Source organism: Fundulus heteroclitus, chromosome 13, assembly GCF_011125445.2.
Source record: "Fundulus heteroclitus isolate FHET01 chromosome 13, MU-UCD_Fhet_4.1, whole genome shotgun sequence".
NCBI lineage: Eukaryota > Metazoa > Chordata > Actinopteri > Cyprinodontiformes > Fundulidae > Fundulus > Fundulus heteroclitus.
The window spans coordinates 2,686,821-2,707,036 of NC_046373.1; the positions used below are offsets into that span (position 1 = coordinate 2,686,821).

Sequence of the window (20,216 nt, forward strand, 5' to 3'; positions counted from 1 at the left end):
GAACGTCTGGCGGAGTCCCCTGTGAGGCGGAGCTTTAACTCCCACCTCCGGGAGAACTTTAAACACGTCCCGAGGGAGGCGGGGGCCATTGAGTCTGAATGGACCATGTTCCACGCCTCTATTGCTGAGGCGGCTAGTCGGAGCTGTGGCCGCAAGGTTGTCGGTGCATGTCGCGGCGGCAACCCTCGAACCCGCTGGTGGACACCAGCGGTGAGGGAAGCCGTCAAGCTGAAGAAGGAGTCCTACCGGGCTTTTTTGGCCTGTGGGACTCCAGAAGCAGCTGATGTGTACCGGCAGTCGAAGCGGCAGGCGGCTCGGCTGGTTGCCGAGGCAAAAACTCGGGCGTGGGAAGAGTTCGGAGAGGCCATGGAGAAAGACTTCCGTACGGCTTCGAAGCGATTCTGGTCCACTATCCGGCGTCTCAGGAGGGGGAAGCAGTGCAGTACCAACACTGTTTACAGTGGGGGTGGTGTGCTGCTGACCTCGACTCGGGACGTCGTGTGTCGGTGGGCGGAATACTTCGAAGACCTCCTTAATCCCACCAACACGTCTTCCATTGAGGAAGCAGAGCCTGAGGACTCTGGGTCGGGTTCTCCCATCTCTGGGGCTGAGGTTGCCGAGGTTGTTAAAAAGCTCCTCGGTGGCTGGATGTTGTGGGGCTGTGTTGGTTAACGCGGCTCTGCAACATTGCGTGGACATCGGGGGCAGTTCCCCTCGATTGGCAGACTGGGGTGGTGGTCCCCCTATTTAAAAAGGGGGACCGGAGGGTGTGTTCCAACTACAGAGGAATCACACTCTTAAGCCTCCCTGGTAAGGTCTATTCAGGGGTTCTGGAAAGGAGGGTCCGTCGGATAGTCGAATCTCGGATTCAGGAAGAGCAGTGTGGTTTTCGTCCTGGCCGTGGAACACTGGACCAGCTCTACACCCTCAGCAGGATTCTGGAGGGGGCATGGGAGTTTGCCCAACCAGTCTACATGTGCTTTGTGGATCTGGAGAAGGCATTCGACCGTGTCCCCCGGGGGATCCTGTGGGGGGTACTCCGGGAGTATGGAGTACCGGACCCTTTAATAAGGGCTGTCAGGTCTCTGTACGACCGGTGTCAGAGTCTGGTCCGCATTGCCGGCAGTAAGTCGGACTCGTTTCCGGTGAGAGTTGGACTCCGCCAAGGTTGCCCTTTGTCACCGATTCTGTTCAGAACTTTTATGGACAGAATTTCTAGGCGCAGCCAAGGTGTTGAGGGGATCCGTTTTGGTGGCCTTAGAATTGCGTCTCTGCTATTCGCGGATGATGTGGTCCTATTGGCTTCTTCAGGGCGTGATCTACAGCTCTCACTGGAGCGGTTCGCAGCCGAGTGCGAAGCGGCCGGGATGAAAATCAGTGCCTCCAAATCCGAGACCATGGTCTTGAACCGGAAAAGGGTAGAGTGCCTTCTCCGGGTTGGGGAGAATGTGCTGCCCCTAGTGGAGGAGTTCAAGTATCTTGGGGTCTTGTTCACGAATGAGGGGAAGATGGAGCGGGAGATCGACATGCGGATTGGTGCAGCGTCTGCTGTGAAGCGGGCGCTGTACCGATCCGTTGTGGTGAAGAGAGAGCTGAGCCAAAAGGCGAGGCTCTCGATTTACCGGTCGATCTACGTTCCTACCCTCATCTATGGTCACGAGCTTTGGGTCGTGACCGAAAAACGAGATCCCGGATACAAGCGGCTGAAATGAGTTTTCTCCGTAGTGTGTCTGGGCTCTCCCTTAGAGATAGGGTGAGGAGCTCAGTCATCCGGGGAGGACTCAGAGTAGAGCCGCTGCTCCTCCACGTCGAGAGGAGCCAGTTGAGGTGGCTCGGGCATCTGGTCAGGATGCCTCCTGGACGCCTCCCTGGTGAGGTGTTCCGGGCACGTCCCAACGGGAGGAGGCCCAGGGGAAGACCCAGGACACGCTGGAGGGACTATGTCTCCCGGCTGGCCTGGGAACGCCTTGGGATTCCTCCTGAGGAGCTGGCCTAAGTGGCTGGGGAGAGGGACGTCTGGGCCTCCCTACTGAAGCTGCTACCCCCGCGACCCGACCCCGGATAAGCGGAAGAAGACGGACGGACGGAATTTGATTTTTTAATTATTTGAATGAATGAATGAGAAAGCCTGGCTGCAAAAACAAATTTCTCCCACCTGGGACAATAGAGGAACTGAACTGGACAGTATATTAATAAAAGCAAACAACATTAATGACAACCATTCATAGATGTGCATTAGGAATTCATACAAAAATTCAGCAGACTGATTATTTCACAGTTTGATGGAGAGAAGAATGAACAGATTTTTGATACGATTGTGTTTACATAAACGAACCTTGTACCTCTCATCTGACTCCAACAAAATATAGTCAGAGGACAGCACATTTTTTTAATTGAACCATGATGCCCTGTTGAATTGGCTCTTGGGAAGCTGGAATTGTGATCTTGCTCACTCTCTTCACCAGTTTGGAAATCTGGGCCCTTTCTCTGAACAGTCAGTTTCACCAATCCGGCAAGTATTGCTGTACCCAAGGAGAGACTCAAGTATTGTTATGTAGACATGCCTCACAATGTTTTTACAGACACAAAACAGTTTTTTTAGACATAGACAGTCTAGATGTACATCTAAATATGTGAAAGGCTTGACCCTTTTCATGATATTACGTTGCATGTCATATGGGCTTTATCTACCTAATGACCCAAGAAATAATGGGAATGTTAGCAGCTTTAATATACAATTTATGGGCAACACGCGACTCCTTGAGCAAACCAAGGAGAGCAGTGTCCTCAGAAAACTTGATTATATATTGATTATATATTATAAAGAGGAACTCCCCTGAGCGGGTGATGACAGAACAAACTTTTATCCATTACGACTAGTTAGAAAGACAAGATAGATTTAATTTAATTAAAAAGCGACTCACATCCTGCTGAACTCACAGTGATCATGAGGTTGAAGTAGCCAAATTGGAATCAATAAAAAAAAAATCAACCTCACGTGCAGTGGGTTGTTTTAAGGGCTTTTAAACAAGCTGCCTTACTTTTAAAATTGGATTTCTTGTGCAGCATTTTTAATTGTTTGTGCATGTCATTTGAAGGACTGGCTCCACCTCTGTCCATAACACCTGACCCAAAATATTTTCCTAATTTTGGGTCAGATAACATTAAAGATGAGCCTGAAGACTCTTAAAGCAGTTGACAAACCTTCCCCAATAGTTACAACATGTTACGGCATAGTTTCCACCTGTTGTTTGTGGATGTTTTACTTTACAGCCTCCCTTTAGCGGTGACCCTTCTGCCAAAAACCTCGTCCATTCTAAACTTTTTGTACGTTTTATGTAAGTGAAGAGGTCACTATTAGGGAGATGTTGCGGTGCATGTATGAACAATAAGCTCTGATTTCCCCACTCGTTCCCTCTCACCCACCCCTTTGCTTTCAGAGAGTCACTACAAGGAGAAGCTGGAGCGGCGCTGCTGCAAAGACGGCCTCAGGGTCATCCCAATGCCGTACTCTTGCACCCGGCGCTCCCTCTACATCACCGAGGGCCCCGAGTGCATCCTGGCCTTCCGCTACTGCTGCGCCACTTACAGGGACGAGGTGTTCAACACAGAGATTCCCACCACCCCTCCGCCCATGACCACTGCTCCCCCAACCACCACCCTTCCACCGACCCGTGCTTATCTTCCCTATTCTGTTGATGTGAAATTATATTCACGGCTGATGATACCTCTCTCCAGCGACATGTTTGGTAAATGCTCAACTTTTTTCATTTAGTTGCAGTTTAATTTTTTGGTTGTGCAGTTAGTTTGTGCAAACGCTACCTGGCTAATTACATATTATAGTGTTATGTAAGGTCAAGGTAATTACCGTCGCCGTTGACGGTTTCAGTGTCAGCAACGTGTTGAAATTGCACAAAGGCTTACATCTTTTCACCAAAAAAATAAATAAAAAATACTCTTGAGCTGTGCAAATCACAAGTATGAGCAGGTATGATTTTACCTTTTCATAAATATGAATTATGAATTCATTTCTACAGAATGGTCTGGAAGTCGACCAGTCGCACGTGAGCGCACCACAACGGGTTTGAAAGGCATCAGCTTTTCAGATGCAAACAAATGGTCTCGAGCACCAGAACGAGCTCGAGTTGCTGCTGCCGTTCCAGAAGTTGGTCGGGGGTTTGCGCTGCTGGAGGACAATGAAGAAGAAGAGTGGGAATATTTGGATGAGAGTGATGTCTATCTTCGTTCCAAGTTCTACGAGTCCTGGTTGTGGATGGACGTGAGCTTGCCGAGTGAGCCAGACAAAGACGGGTAAATGATCTGAGCAGTGAGCTTCTAATGAACATTTTATCTTGTCTTACACATTGAATTGTTCCTTGTTTATTTTGCATTTGTACATTTCATTGATCCATTTGCACTAAGTATGTTGCTGCATAAGCATGGCTGGGAAATTCGAAAACTGTTCTTTTCTTTTGATTTGCTTCTTTTTAACAAAAGCATCAAAAAAACCCTTATGGAGGAGTTCCTGGTGGTCAAATTGATAAATGAACACATCACATATAAATCAGAATTTAAATGTGATGATTTCATTATTATGAAGTATTGTCAAAATGTGTTTACTCCATGGAAAACCACATTACTTTACAAGAACAACTTTAAAACTTAGTAGTAGGAAAATGTGGTTGAGGTCTAGAGATGTGAGTTTTTTTTGAAAGGCAAACTGCTCATTGAACAAATTTAAAGAAATTCTACTAAACTGGTTTTGCTGCACTGGTTTACTCTATAATTTCAGTTTATGGGTTTTTTCATCTATTAAGATTCACTCACTCTGAAAAGTCTGAAAAAGTCTGGATGGGATTCAGGTTTTTTCCACGATAGATTTGAAATAAATAAAGAGCATGCTTGTTAGTTCAGACTTTTCACACTATCCTATTCTAAATTATTATAAAATCTTACAGTCTTTGGTTTCATATTTAAAAACTGAACACCATAAAGTGAATCTGGAAAAGAAAGACTGTAAACATTTTTATTAATACTTTTTTTATAGTTCAAAGTTGCACTGAAAAGTTTGATAATTTGAATCTGAAGCATTTTGGAACAGTGGGATGGATTTAACAGTAAGGCAGCCTTCCCAGTTTAAGCTACACAGTATTGTCCAGTGGCGCTTCATGTCGTGCAACATTCTGTCTTTAGGTTTCTGCATGGAAAATGTATTGTTTCATGCCTGTTGGACATATTGAAACGTTGAATTTGATCAACAGGTTGGCATTGAAGAATATGGAAAATCCTTTACCTGACAGCATCACAGAGTGGGGCATTTTGGCCATCAGTGCATCACCTCAGACAGGTAAAGCTGGCAGAGGCAGGAAATGCACTACACATAATATGTTGTCTTCAACATTGCACTGTTCTGAGCTGATTTCAATATTTGGCCTGCAGTCTTTTGGGATAAAACATTACTTAATATCCCCCTGCTAAAGAAAAGTGAAGAAAAAAAATGTAACTGTGACTTTATTTATAGTTTAAGAAGCACAGCAAATATTTATTGTTTTAAAGTTAAAAAAAATGGGGGAGCTGTAAAGGCTAACCGACTTGTCAAACTTCACAAAACCCCGTCTGATGGTACAAATCCAAGAACCTATAAGCTGTGGAAGTTCAACCTCTCATTTGCATGAACAGTACAGGAGCAACCTTGGAAAACTCATTCCTGATCCCCATCTGGCTTCAGGTTTCTGTGTCGCGGAGCCGTACAATTTCAAAACTTGGAAGCGATTCTTTGTCGACCTAAAGCTTCCTTACTCTGTGGCGAGGAACGAACAGGTGGAGATTAAAGCTGTCGTCCACAACTACGGCTACGATGAGATGCACGTAAGAGGACGCCATTGATTTTCCCTTCGTTTGGTCAGCTTAGTTGGCACTCATCTCCGTGTGCCATCTTTCTGCTCAGGTGAGGGTGGTGCTGATGAAGACAGAGGGCATGTGCAGCGTGGCTTTCAAGGACAAACACACCCAGGAAGTGACGGTGCCGGCGGGCTCCTCTGTGGCGGTGCCTTACACCATTGTGCCTCTGGTGGTGGGCAAGCTTCCGCTGGAAGTAATGGTGGTTGGCAGAGATATGACGGGCGGTGACCGCATCCAGAAAACGCTGCGAGTCGTGGTGAGTCGCTGAACTTTGAAGGGAATGTACTGTATTTGGCAGAAATTTTTGATTTTTGTCACTGTGTGTAAAGTAAATAAACTAAACTAAATGTAATTCCTCCTTACTTTCTAAATATATCAAGTTTGATTTTACAATAAAATTCCAACTTGTTTTGGTTTAACTTGTACAATCAATTTCTCATGACCCAAACAGCTGGACGGAGTGCAGAAGACGGAAGTCTGGAGTACAGTGTTGAATCCGTCTGCTCAAGGAGGCATGTAGTTTTACCTTCTATACATATAAACCACATTTTGAGATACTTCATCTGTAGGATGTTATGTGCAGGCTCCTTTCTTTTTGTTTGTTTTACCACTGCTGGCATACGTCATCATTTTTACAACGAGTCCAGCTCAGTTGTCTTCAGGCTAGTAGCTTGTGATAGCGTACTATTTTCCTGGATTAGAAATAAATAGGAAACAAACAAAGGGTGAAAAAAAAAAAAAGTCAGCACACGGCAGCTTAATGGCGTTGAATACCAACATAAGGCTTTGCTGATTATAAAGGAAATATTTATCTGATGATTTAATGCTTGAGGCAGAGATAGGCACGGAGACCTACCTGTCAGGCACCCTACATGGGAATTTAAAGTACTCTTTTATTTTATTAACAAATCAAAGAAATTCAGCTGGACTGTTTTAGCTGGATTGGTTTACTCTATAACTGCAGTTTGTGGCTTTTTCATTCAGTTTACCACTGTGTTTATTAATCTCATTAAACTCCAATTTAGCACTATCGTAAATCACAGTACAGAGCCAAAACTGTCTTTGAAAGATTTTAATTATGACAGCATTCAAATGGATTTCTAAAATTCTGCAGTTTCTGATGTAAAACAGTACAATTCCTTTGTAGTCAGTAGTTCACCACACATCCAGTTAAAAAATATCAAAATATGTCAAAGGAGGATCTTTTTTTCACTAAAGAAAATAATGAATTCTTTGTTTGGACAGTGACTTTGCATCTATGGAAACCATGTAATCATCCTTAAATGGAACTACACGTCTGATTTGGCCCTAAAGACTCTTTTTGTGTCAGAAATGTGTTTTTTAAATCAACTCATGGAAACTAATGATTCATTTATCTGTTTCACGCTTTATAAACATTTTGGTTTTCTTGATCTAAATTAGGATGGAATTTGGTGTTTTATTTATTTTTTTATTGTGTAACTTGCAAGTTGTTCTTTTGGAACAGTGTTTGGGTAAAATTAGAATCTTTTCTTTCCCAATCAACGACATATTATCGATTTTCTTTCCTGTACTGCAGGAACTCAGACGGTTCGCATCGGTAGGGCTGAACTGGAGTCAGTCGTGCCAAACTCTGTGCCTGAAACCGTCATTAATGTCAGAGGTGAGTCACCAACCAATCAAGCGGGGATGATGATTTAAAAAAAATATCCCACAAAAACAGAGGAATCCAGATTTTTGCTCCTTTAATGCTTCTTTCCAGGTAATGTTTTGGCAGACAGCATCGATAACTCCATCAGTGAGAACTCCCTGGCGTCTCTCATCCAGATGCCTGGTGGCTGCGTGGAGCAGAACTTGGCCTCCATCACTCTGCCGCTTATTGCCACCCTCTATCTGGACCGGAGCAACAACTGGGAGAGTGTAGGGGTGGATCGCAAGGCTGAGGCTTTCCGATACATCAGGAGAGGTTAGACAGCGATGAAGTGGATTAATTTAGCAGTATGTCGACATACAGTAAACAAATTGACAAATGGAAAGTTTGATGATTAGTATTTCCACAAAGATATAATGAGCAGTAAATTGACTGACTGGTCACTTTCAGGATGAACTGATCAAACAAAAGTTCAATCAACAAAAAAATACATTACTTGAATAAAAAGACAAGTAATGGCTATATTGATAGAATGCTACACAGGATAATAATGAGAGTGGTTATGCCAAATCACTACAGAGCTGACATTTTAAACTGTATTTAGCATCTTTGTGAATAGCGGAGTTAGCACAGCTAGCATTCCTGAAAACACAAGTTTGGGCTGCTTGACGAATAACACAAAACATCTTGGAACTAAAACAAACCCAGAATTACTAGTAAAAGTAACAACATTTAAGTTTATATCTATATATAAATATCTATATATATATATATATTATATATATATATATATATATATATATATATATATATATATATATATATATATATATATATATATATATATTTGTGTGTGTGTGTGTGTGTGTGTGTGTGTGTGTGTATATATATATGTATATATATATGTGTGTGTATATATATATATATATGTATGTATATATATATATATATATATATATATATATATATATATATATATATATGTATATGTATATATATATATATATAAAGCATTTCTGTCAGTTGTATTCATGCTTTTCTTTGCAAATCGACTCCAGGGGACAGAGATGTTTGTCTTTATCTTGACAATGTAGATTCTTACCCTAACTTTGTGATATCCAAAAAGCTGCCAACATTTCCAATTTCCACAAGTTACTTGACAGACAGATGGGAAGCTCAAAATGAACGGACAAGAGCAACTCCGCAGTAATGTGTTCACCCCCAGGAAAAAGAGGCAGACCTAACATGCCCTACGAAATAGTTTCCTTTGACATAACTTCTTATGCCGTTGGGATCCATGGATTTTATTTGAAACCTCACTTGTACAGGAAAAAAATCTACTTTAAATCATCTGCGCTCACTAACAGTGCCCAATTATGGGGTTCTTTGCAAGACCGGGTAGTGATTAGGTATGTTGACTTTCTTATCGGTAAAATTTCCTGTAATTTGTAAATTTATAAATAAAACAGGAAAAAAAATGTATTCACTTTTATGTATTGACAGATATATAAATTGAGCATAGTTGACTAATTAGCTGATGAATGTTTTTATATGGTTATGGTTGGTTATTTTTCTGACATCGAGAAGTTTAAATATTCTGTTGCATTTGATCTATTTTTTATTTTATGTTATTTATTTCTAAGGCTATGAGAACCAGCTGGCATACAGAAAGAGTGATGGCTCGTACCCCCCCTACAGGCGTCAAGGAGCAAGTACATGGTAATCCTGCAAAATTACATTTTTACATTTGATAGCAAATTCCCAAATTTAGGTAAGCAGAAACACATCAAACATAATATTCTTGCTGGTTTTTGATCGTCAGCAGATTCCTTTACTTAACCAGGTAAAATATAACCTCACTGTAATTAAAACCAGTTTTTATAAAGCTTTAACCTGACAATTCCCATTTCTCTTTAGGCTCTATAGCTTAAGAAGATAAAAGAGAAGATAAAATCACTTAAAATATATATTTTTCTGGCTTTCCTGCCATGTGTGGTTGTTAATTATTTATAATAGGAGAAGAGACAGTGTCACACCAATACAGTTGTACACATTTAAAACTAGTTAATTGAATCCTTAGTTTAACAGATTTTCCAAACATGTGCATCGACTCATTTCCATTTCAATGTGCAGGATCACAGCGTACGTCGTCAAAGTGTTCTCCATGGCTCACCCCATCGTTAGTATCTCCGAGCAACAAGTTTGCGACCCTCTGCTCTACCTGGTGACCAACAAAATCCGGCAAGGCGTGTACAAAGAGGACAACCCGGTTTATACCACCACGATGACTGTGAGGCTCGTTCAAGAACGCACTCTGTCGTCTGCACATTTACTGCACTCTCACACTTTTTATCATGCACATTCAGCTACATTTTTAAACTAACATAAAGCTGACTCTAAGCAGTGGATAGACTATACGCTTGAAAAATGTTTTGTAAAAATGCTTATAATGACATATGACTCTGGTACAAAGCAGCTTTGTCACTTTTATTGCTTGCAGGTTACTCACCAGTTTGTTATTGTCAGTTACTCGTGAGAGTATTTAAATATCGATATAACTCTATGGTTTTTGATTAAAACGGACATTGCAGATTTTATTGTGTAAATAATTGGTTACAAAACCCAACAGTTATGACTGATCATGTTGTCCAGATGCAAGGAAAGTTCCTGTTTTCAAGAAAATTTGATTCTGTGTTTAAATTACATTATGGATACAATCCATGTTTCTGACTTCTGCAACAGAATAAAAACAGAAATACTTTATTTGAGGGTAAATAAAAAAAGTAATTTTGAACAAATACTTAGCATAAAAAAATATAATGTAATGTATCCATAGCTTTGTGGCTTGGTTTAAAACTAAAGGAAACAGAAACTTACAAATAGAAAGCTATAAAAATCAGAAATAGAGAAGAAAAGGAACTATGAAGTGAAAAATGCATATTTATTGATATTACATTTCAAAGAATTCAGGTTCTAACTATTTTCTTTTCTCATCTCATTCTGCAGGGTGGTCTGCGTGGTGACGACCCACAAATAACTCTGACAGCCTTTGTCCACATTGCAGTTGCCGAAGCCGAGAAGGCAGGGATTAACTGTGGCAGGCCAGAGGTGGAGGTAATTTACACAAATCTTTATTATTGTATTTTTTAATAGCCTGGTTTTTAATGTTTAAGTTTAATAGAGCTAATATAATGGCATATGTGAAATGTAAAAGTCTTTTATCTAACATAATTTTTAAAGTTATTATTATTACAGTTGTTGTTGTTGTTGTTAGTAGCAGTAGTTGTAGTAGTAGTCGTAGTAGTAGTAGTATTAGTTGCTATATTAAAATGTTACTAATCGGCAGTTCAGGATTGCTAAAGTTAGATGTTCAAAGCTTGGGATATTGTTTTATATATATATATTTTTTAGTGGTTTTATAATTTATCTCTGCTATAATGTCCTCCATATTTGTTCCCTGACCTGTCTCCTGCATTTCTTGATCTTCATGGTGCTGTTTGTTTACTAATGTTCTCCAACAAACTTCTCTCAGATCTTCACAGAACACATATTTGTATTTATTCAAAAAATTACACACAGAGGTGAATGCTCCCTACTAATTAGGTGACTTCTAATGGGAATCCCCACACAATCAGAGTCTAAACATTGACTTGGTTTGTCTGGTTCATTATTTGTGCTAACTAGCTATTGAGCTGATGTACCTGATAAAGAGGCTGATGAGTGTAATTTAAAAGTTTCTCCTTAAAGAAATTATAGCAATGTATTGAAAAAAACTACAACACTTTGTGAGACATAAAATATGAACAAAGATCTGCCAAGAAAAACAACCAGAAAAAAAAAAAAAAAAACATTGATTTTTGTTTTGGTTGATCTCATCAGATTTTATGTTCACTCCCACATTGGTTCTAACCCCCTTTATATTACTTATGAACATAGATTCCCCCAGAGACTCCTCTGATGTTAATTATTATAAAGCAGTCTGTAATGTCATCATTCTGTCTGCTTCAGGCAGCTATCAGCTCGACTACCCAGTTCCTGACGAGAGCCCTGCTGATTCGTGGAAGGAGACCGTACACGGTGGCTATCACCTCCTATGCTCTGGCTCTGCAGGGAACACACAACAACATTCATCTGTCTTTACTTGAAGCAGCATCTCCAGGTATTTTGGATATTGTGCTTCATTTGCATACTCAGGTAATATGACAAAGCAGGGACTAGCTTTGATGGTGCTTTGATCAGACCAATTTATCACTGTTCCTTTAACCTTTCTGCTTACAAAACTACTGACTTACCAGCTTTTAACAATTGGAGCAAAGCCGTTTTTCCCTTCCGTTAAGTCATGTGAATCGTTAATTTCCTTCACAAGTAAAATTTTGAATTCTTAAGAAAAAAGTTTATTTTTCTTCTTTATCGCATGATATGCAGCATGTTTATCAGTACATCCTCTCCTGCAGCTTATTAACGGAGCAGAGGCATCAACCCCTGCAGAAGCCTTACTTCACCTCATCAAGCCTGTTTTTCTTCTGCTCACTTGTTTAGATAAGAGCCACTGGCCTGACAAGGAAAACCACTTGTTCACACTGGAGGCAACTGGCTATGCTTTGCTCGCTCTGATAAAGTTGGGACGCATGGAGGATGCTGCAGTGCCCTTCAAATGGCTCAACAATCAGAGAAGAAGAGGTGGAGGCTTCGGCTCAACTCAGGTACCAGCCTGAAGTGGTCTGTTATTTCCTCATAAGATGCTAAGATGTACCTAATATATTTCCAGATTTTGATGTTTTAATGACACTTTTAATTTTACCACCATCTTTATTCTGACTGAAGACCATATTAATGTTTTGGAGAGTCTCAGCCAGGGCCCAAAACTGAATCTGGTGGAAAATGTGTGGAACGAGCTAAAGATTTGAGGACTTCCAACCTGAAATAGTCACAGATCTCATAAATCATCAAAATACTAGAGGAAAGATGCAGGAATCTGATCAGCAATGATAAATTGTGTTTGATTACCATAATACCAAAAAGTTTTTTTCCCATTAATTATTGAGAGGGGTATAAACAATGTCCAACATCAAAGTTAAATAAAAAAAGGTATTATTATTATTTATTTATTTTTAAACAGATACTTGTTTTATACTGCTATCTTTTCCTTTTGTCTTATGTTTATGCCATTTACTGTCAGAAACAAACACCTTACTTAAAAGACAATTGATTTAAATTTAGTTGTGTATAAGTTTGAGACAACTTTGTTGATTCACTTCAAATAACACACAAAGAAATGAAATAACTTAAATAACTTGAAGCTGATAAATGCTTGTTGGCATTCCATGTTGTTTATTCTACATTCTACAAATCTACATTCAATTTAAATAATTCATTTTTGAATATTTCATGTATTTAGACAAACCAAATGTGCAACAAACAAAAAAAGATGGTAGCGATATTTTGTGGCAGTGCATTTTGCAGAAACTGTTCCTCTCTTTGCTCTTGCAGTCCACTATGGTTGTGCTCCAGGCTCTGTCAGAATACATGATCAACCGGCCTCCTCCTGCTGACCTCAGTCTGAACGTGGACATCAGGATGACGGGACGCAAGGAAATCCGTTACCACTTTAACCCGGACACGGCCTATGCTGCTCGCTCCTCTAAGGTAAATCATGCAATTAAATGGTCCAAAAAAACTACAAAACTAATAAAATCAGATGGTGGGCTCAGAGGTGTTTTTTTTTTTTCCAGAGCTCATGAGTACTGTAAATAATTTTCATTTCAATTTACTCCTTCTTTGTGGGGTTCTCTGTTTAGTTGCCTGCTGGTATCGACATGGACGTTGTGGCTCAAGGGAACGGGGAAGGAATCCTGGAGGTATGAACCAATATTTAGAAAGCCAGCCTCCTTTATGCATGTGCATCTCAGTAACATCCAACCTTAAACCTAAACTTGAAGTTAGTTTAGAAGAAAACTCGTGTTGTATTTTATGTAGATTCATTATATTCAGTGTGATATACAGCATTTTTTACTGTTGATGTCTATAACGGAAACCCAAAATTGAGTTTCTAAGAAAACTTTCACGTTACATTAGACCATCCATCCATCCATCCATCCATCCATCCATCCATCCATCCATCCATCCATCCATCCATCCATCCATCCATTTTCTAACACGTCTATCCCTTGTGGGTTTGCAAGGAGTGCTGGTGCCTATCTCCAGCTGTCAATGGGCGAGAGGCTGGGTTCACCCTGGACAGGTCGCCAGTCTATCACAGGGCTACATTAGACCAGTAAAATATTTAAAACACTGCTTCAATGGCCATCAGACTAGTACTTTTATATTAGAAAATGTGAGTTGTGGCCTGTAGGCTCATGGTAATCACTGCTGACTTGACAGCTGTCCAGCATACAGTAATTTACTCTCTCCCCAAGCCACATAAGGCCGTTGCTAAAGCACTTAGCTGTTTACAGAGTAATGTATCCAAGGGTATCTGTGGAAAGTTCAATGGAAGGAAAAAATGTGGTAAACAAAGATGCACAAGCAACAGAGACATTCAATGGGATGAACCTGCATATGAAACCCACAATGCAGTGAAGCAAACTAATCTGTTCTGAAGCATTAAATATATGTAAGAAAAACATACAATCCTGTTGCAATATGTATTAAATTCAAAACGTATTTATGAGAAAGATTTGTGTCAAGTAAATTCCTTTTGTTACTTACATTTCCTCCTAAGGTTGTGACTTATTACAACCAGCTACATGAAGTTGCAGAGAAAGCACCCTGCACGCACTTTGAGCTCAGTGTTAATATTGAAGAATCCAGTGGTAAGTGAACACACAAACTCAAATAGGTGTTATAAAATACAGTTTTAATGAGAAATTTCAAATGAAATGCCAAAGGGTCTCACCTCACTCAACAACACTGAAAGCTAAACGCATATAAAATAAAAGTAGTAGCAACTATGATGCAACAATAGTCAGAAATCCAAGTCCTCATAAAGTTTAATGATAAAAAAATTATCATTAAACTTTTTGTGGAAGTCTTGTTTTATAAAAGCAATCATTAAACATCTGTGAAATGTTATCATATTGTAGAGTAATGAAGAAAATAATGCATAACCATTGAATATCTGCATGAAATAATTTTTATTGTCTCCCTTTCTAACCAGAAAAGCCTCCAGCTGATGCAGAAAAATCCTTCCAGATCACAATTAAAGTGAGGTGAGCCTTTATATCTACATATATATGATATACATATAGATAGATAGATAGATAGATAGATAGATAGATAGATAGATAGATAGATAGATAGATAGATAGATAGATAGATAGATAGATAGATAGATAGATAGATAGATAGATAGATAGATAGATAGATAGATAGATAGATAGATAGATAGATAGATATGGGTCCTTTTGAATGTACTGCTACATTAAACTTAAAATAGCAATAACTGTTCATTGAGTGCTTTCATTGGTTACCAGGCTTCTTTTCTTGTAGCATCTTAAAAATATTGTCTACAAACAGAAATGCCCAGGTAGCATTATGATGACTGAATCACCTTAACTGACTCTTTTTGATGCTGAGGACCAGCATCCCCAGATGACACAGCCTTCAGCTTATGTCTAGTAGGGAGCTCAGTCACCCTTCACCAATCTGTCCATCCATCTCTTGTCCCGTCCTACTATCAGTCTTGAATTAGGCACTAAGATCTCATCTGCTAAAGACTGAACCCCTGACTTAGACTGAGCAGCCCACCAATAACAAAAAGATAAACTATTTTCTGTTGTCTATTATTGACAGGGCTTTGGGACCTAGGGATGTCAGAATGGTGGTTCTTGACATCAGTCTCCCCACGGGCTTCACCCCAGAGAATTCAGACCTGGAAATGGTGATGAGCCTTCTATGACAGTGGTTGAAAAAACAGCATGGATGCCTTTTATCTTGTATTTATTTTGAAAAATTATACAACAAAGGAATGCCTCGCTCCTCAGGCCGGGGTTATTAACATGTCTCACATTTGTTTGTGTAGCTCTCCAACTCGGTGGATCATTACATCAGCAACTTTCAGATCGTGGATAACCTGAGTGATAGAGGGTCCCTGGTCATTCACCTGTTCAAGGTAACACATGATAAGTCTTTCTCTAATTAAATGGATTACAGCAAAGGAGTCTGAGTTCACGTGTGCTAATCCATTATAAAGCCTTGAAAGTGCAGCTAATTGCAGTTTGATTGTATTTACCTTCCTGACATTAATTAACATTTTCAGAAGACATCAGGCAAAGTCCCTTTCTTTTTGGCACCGTGCAGCCTGCTGGATTATTAATAGCAAGTTTGTGTCATTTTCTAACTTTTCTTTTTCACACTAATTGTTTGCCCTGTTTCTCCTTTTCAGGTTTCTCACAAAGAACCCGAAATTCTCATCTTCAGGCTTCAGCAGACCTTTAAAGTTGGTCTCCTGCAGCCATCGTCTGTCACCGTTTATGAGTATTACAACCCAGGTAAGTGAATATGAAGACGTGCTACACAAGCATTAAATAGTGCTGAATTAGAAATCAGATTTTATCTATATAGTGCCTGGTGCAAATATTCATACCCCCATAATATTTTGCATAATTTGTTACAAGCATAGACTGCAAATAATTGTGTTGAAAGCTTATAACTCACTAACACTAAGCAGCGCAAAAAGAGTGAAGCAGCAGCTAAAAGATGTACGTTTTTTGTTTTGCTCAGATAAAAATCTGAAAGGTGTGACATGCATTTGTTTTTAGTCCTCTTTGGTCTGACACCCAGAAATAAATACTAATGTAAAGGACCACACCAGACAGGCCAATGATAATGATAATTTGCTCAGGAGGGATGTAGTGAGTGAGCTGAAAATTGCCATAGTCAACCAAAATAAAGGCTTGAAAATGCCTTCAGTGTATTATTGAACTATATAATGTGTTTCACTTAGTGAACTGAATCACTGAAAGAAATAAACCTTTTAATATTATGCTTTAATGAATATGCAAGCATATTCTTTTCCCTCCCCTTTATGATTATTTGCTATTTTTGTAGACCTATCACATATAATCCCACAGAAACACATTAAAGTTTGGCGTGGCAATGTAGGAAAACGCTTAAACGATCAAGTCTTACAAGGCACTGTAAATTTTCAAACTATTTTAAAATATCTGAGGGAATTTTCTCATCGTCACTAGAAAATAGAAATACTAAGACTGATGTTTATTGATATTTTTTAAGTCGGTATCTTATGTTTGTCATTGTAATGAGACAAAATTAATACTTTTGTACCTTATTACCTCATGAAATTTGACCCTAATGAATGTTAGTTGCTTTCTGTTTGGCGCACTGCAAGCTAATTTTTTTACTTTATTTTTTACATGTATTTTTCATATAGAGTATAAAACAAAAATTCCCTCCGCTTTCAGATCACCGCTGCAGTCGTACCTACTCTCCCAGGGAGGACAGGGAGGAGCTCACTCGGATCTGCGACAACAACGTCTGCCGCTGCACGCAGGGTAACAAGCGGTCGCACCTCCGGCAGGAAATCGCCGTACGCTTATGATACCCGGTATTCATGTATTTGTGTTACTCTGCAGGCGACTGCTGCGTCTCAAAAGCCGACAGTGATAATTTCCCCAACAAAGAAAGGGAGATCTTTGCCTGCTCGAGCTTACACCATGGTATGACGAAGAAAATCGGTCAAAGTGGTGTTTGAGCGAGCTAAACATTCAGCAGGGCGCTCGTTTTCATTAGGATTTAACCATTTCTCCATGTTTGGTGTGTTCTGTGCTTCAGTTTGGCAGGTGAAGGTGCTCAGTGTCACTGAGAGCTACTATGATAAATATGAGATGGAGATTACCCAGGTCATTAAACTTGGTGAGTGGCAGCAATGCCTTGGTTTGCTCTCTTGACATACACGGCCTCATGTTTGTACATTTTTAACCACCTACTGGACTGGTTTGTGCGGTTTGATATTTATGACCCTTATTATTTCACGTTAGAAATGTGCAGTGGTAACATTTATTTTATTGTACTAATTAATGCAAACCCTCATTTTTTAAGACATCGGTTCTGGACACCAAAATTAACCTAAACTGTTTGACATACCTGTAGATTTTAATGTGTTTTGCTAGATGAAGGGACGATGAAGCAAAATTAAGATCTAAGACAATGAAAGGATGAAGACTAGCATCCTTAATTTTGATTCTGGTTGCCGCACGCTCCTGTTAAATTGACAGATTTCTGATGAACAAAACCGAGACCTTGGTAAATTACACAAAAGCATCTCTCACCTTTAATGTTAGACATTTTCTGTAAAATGCTAATTTAAAACCAAAACATATCTAAGAAGAGATTAAATAGCCCGTTTTCATACGTTTCGCCACCATTAACCCAAAGAATCACCTTTTAATTCAATATGAGCATCCAGCCTTTTTTGGTAGGCCATGCACACCTTGCACATCCTGACTTGATCATTTACAAACTCCATCTTGCTAAAAGGTTACTTGCATGCATAGCCCACTTCAAATCAACCCACAGCATCTCAATGAGATCAAGATCTGGGCTTTTACTTGGTCCAGGATTGCTTTGAATGTCCTGTACATTTATGTCTGTACAGTGGAATTGCTGACTTTGAATTATTTTGAGACCTCTTTAAATCCACAACCAAATTGACAAGTTGTTAAAATCTTCTTTCTAAAGGCCTCAGACAGCTCCTTATCTCTCACCATGGTTTTCACTTTAACAATCAGCCTCACACCAAAGTAAATCTCTGCAGTTTTAACCTCCTTTAAAAAGCTGAGGAGCGATGTGCTCGTCATGTCCATCTGATGTGAAGTGCCTGTCTGTAATTTTAACTTTTCAACAAGCTAAAAAGTTGGAGGTAGTCAATCTCACCAAAAATAGTTTTTTACAGCTAACAGAATTTTTTTTTTCATTTCAGCCTTCATTCACCTTACATTTTAAAAATTTCACCAGATAGATTTTTTTTTGTACATTAAAACTGAAAGAGGGTTTGACATTTTTTTTTATATCATGTGATTGTTATAATTAAAAAAAAAACCTACCTTTTGTAGTCGGTTTATTTAAATTATAACTAGATAAAAGTGTTTTTGTACCTGCAACCCTCCAGGTGTAGAAGCTGGAGTTGAAGTCGGTCAGAAGAGGATTTTCATGTCTCACGGAGGCTGCAGAGAGGGACTCAAACTAAAAGAGGGCTCCCAGTATCTCATCATCGGTCCGAAAGAGGACCAGTGGACCAATGACCCTACCAACAACGGGTGAGCATGTATAATACTCTCAGTATCAATAACTCTGGTTTTTAACTGCCTCTTCATTCCTACAGTCCTTTTAGTCGACGTTTGCTGTTTTTTTTGTTTTTTTACCAAACTGGATCCAGCGCTAAATCAAGCCCAGCAGGCCTCTTTGTTAGTATCCCTTTGTGCAAAAGGCTGCAACAGTATGCAATAATGGGTGCAAACTTTATTTTGAAGGGCAAGAGATGCAGCTAATCACATGCAAAGAAAGACACGAGGCTCCACAAACAACAAATGTAACGATACAGATCTGGCACACAGAGAGACAAGGAGGCCAGTCATTTTAATACAGTGGAATAGCCTGACTTAATGATTGAAAATGAATAGCAATTCACATTCCACTCACGACTGCTAAATGCGGCTAAACCTAAAGGCTCTGAGTGATATTTGGGAGCTGTTAAAGCTCACTCTGCACATGGAGCTGAGCCAAAAGAGCCAAAACAATTGAAAAGAACTGGACCTCCCATCTCTCCATGTTTCACTAGGCCGCAAACCACGTTTCAACACCGATAGCCTTCAGTGTCACTAACAATTTAATGCAAAACGACAGTGTACAAAAAAAATCCCCATGGATACAGTTGAACTGCTGTGACATTTATGCGGTTTTAGTTGTTTTAGATGAATGAATTTCACGCTTAAATGCCCTCTGCTCTAAAAAGCTGTTAACTTGACTCGTACACAAAAATATTGCTCTGAGTAAATCAGATTAGTCAGAAAATCTTCAAAAAAAGACATCCACTGGATATCCTTTAAAAATATTAATTGTGGGCAGGACTTCAAATACGGAGCTCACAACTATGTTAAGGTGACATACATTAACAGCTCTAACAGGGGCTAAACTCAGCTTTTCTCTTCCATATGTTCTTATATTTGTGCCCAGGTTCATCTACATGCTCGGGAAGGACACCTGGGTGGAGCACTGGCCATCAGATGCTGAGTGTTCAAGCAATGCCAGCCTGCAAAATAAATGCAAAAGTCTCACTGACGCTGCAAGGGATCTGTCTGAGAACGGCTGCAGGCTGTAGTTCAAGCTGAACAACAGCCACACACACTTTTGACCCTAAAAGGGAAAACAACCGTTCTTTTTTTATCCCTGTGAATCTCTGCAAGGATGGGAAAAAAAATGCAAGTGAAACTATGTCTATCTATCAGAACATGACTGTTAGGTTTTCCCGAGCACTTTGAACATATAATCAGACTGGGGAACAACAATAAACTGCTACAGAAAAAAAAAAAAATACATACAATTTTTGTCTTTTTAAAGAGAAGTGATAGAAACCACAAAGCATTACTCTTCTTTTTAATAAGTGTTCCACTGTAGCATTTGATGATATATTTATTATTAAAACGGGTAAACTGTAAGATAATAAGGG

General features: G+C 39.6%; 1 protein-coding gene across 1 annotated transcript in view; it reads left to right on the plus strand.

The window, feature by feature from the left end:
* The window catches only part of LOC105923485 (complement C3), a 33,353-nt gene extending 13,395 nt beyond the window's left edge, over positions 1-19,958 (plus strand). The window contains exons 20-44 of the mRNA XM_036144879.1: positions 3,441-3,749; positions 4,038-4,311; positions 5,262-5,347; positions 5,729-5,868; positions 5,948-6,157; positions 6,353-6,413; positions 7,460-7,543; positions 7,643-7,846; positions 9,175-9,250; positions 9,665-9,821; positions 10,538-10,645; positions 11,540-11,690; positions 12,071-12,234; positions 13,022-13,177; positions 13,330-13,389; positions 14,253-14,343; positions 14,688-14,739; positions 15,323-15,410; positions 15,552-15,641; positions 15,915-16,020; positions 16,954-17,043; positions 17,125-17,208; positions 17,324-17,404; positions 18,660-18,807; positions 19,724-19,958. Of these exons, the coding sequence (XP_036000772.1) occupies positions 3,441-3,749; positions 4,038-4,311; positions 5,262-5,347; positions 5,729-5,868; positions 5,948-6,157; positions 6,353-6,413; positions 7,460-7,543; positions 7,643-7,846; positions 9,175-9,250; positions 9,665-9,821; positions 10,538-10,645; positions 11,540-11,690; positions 12,071-12,234; positions 13,022-13,177; positions 13,330-13,389; positions 14,253-14,343; positions 14,688-14,739; positions 15,323-15,410; positions 15,552-15,641; positions 15,915-16,020; positions 16,954-17,043; positions 17,125-17,208; positions 17,324-17,404; positions 18,660-18,807; positions 19,724-19,868 (3,215 nt within the window). The 3' untranslated portion in view covers positions 19,869-19,958. The remainder of the gene's footprint in view (positions 1-3,440; positions 3,750-4,037; positions 4,312-5,261; positions 5,348-5,728; positions 5,869-5,947; positions 6,158-6,352; positions 6,414-7,459; positions 7,544-7,642; positions 7,847-9,174; positions 9,251-9,664; positions 9,822-10,537; positions 10,646-11,539; positions 11,691-12,070; positions 12,235-13,021; positions 13,178-13,329; positions 13,390-14,252; positions 14,344-14,687; positions 14,740-15,322; positions 15,411-15,551; positions 15,642-15,914; positions 16,021-16,953; positions 17,044-17,124; positions 17,209-17,323; positions 17,405-18,659; positions 18,808-19,723) is intronic.
* The last annotated feature ends 258 nt before the right edge of the window (positions 19,959-20,216 follow it).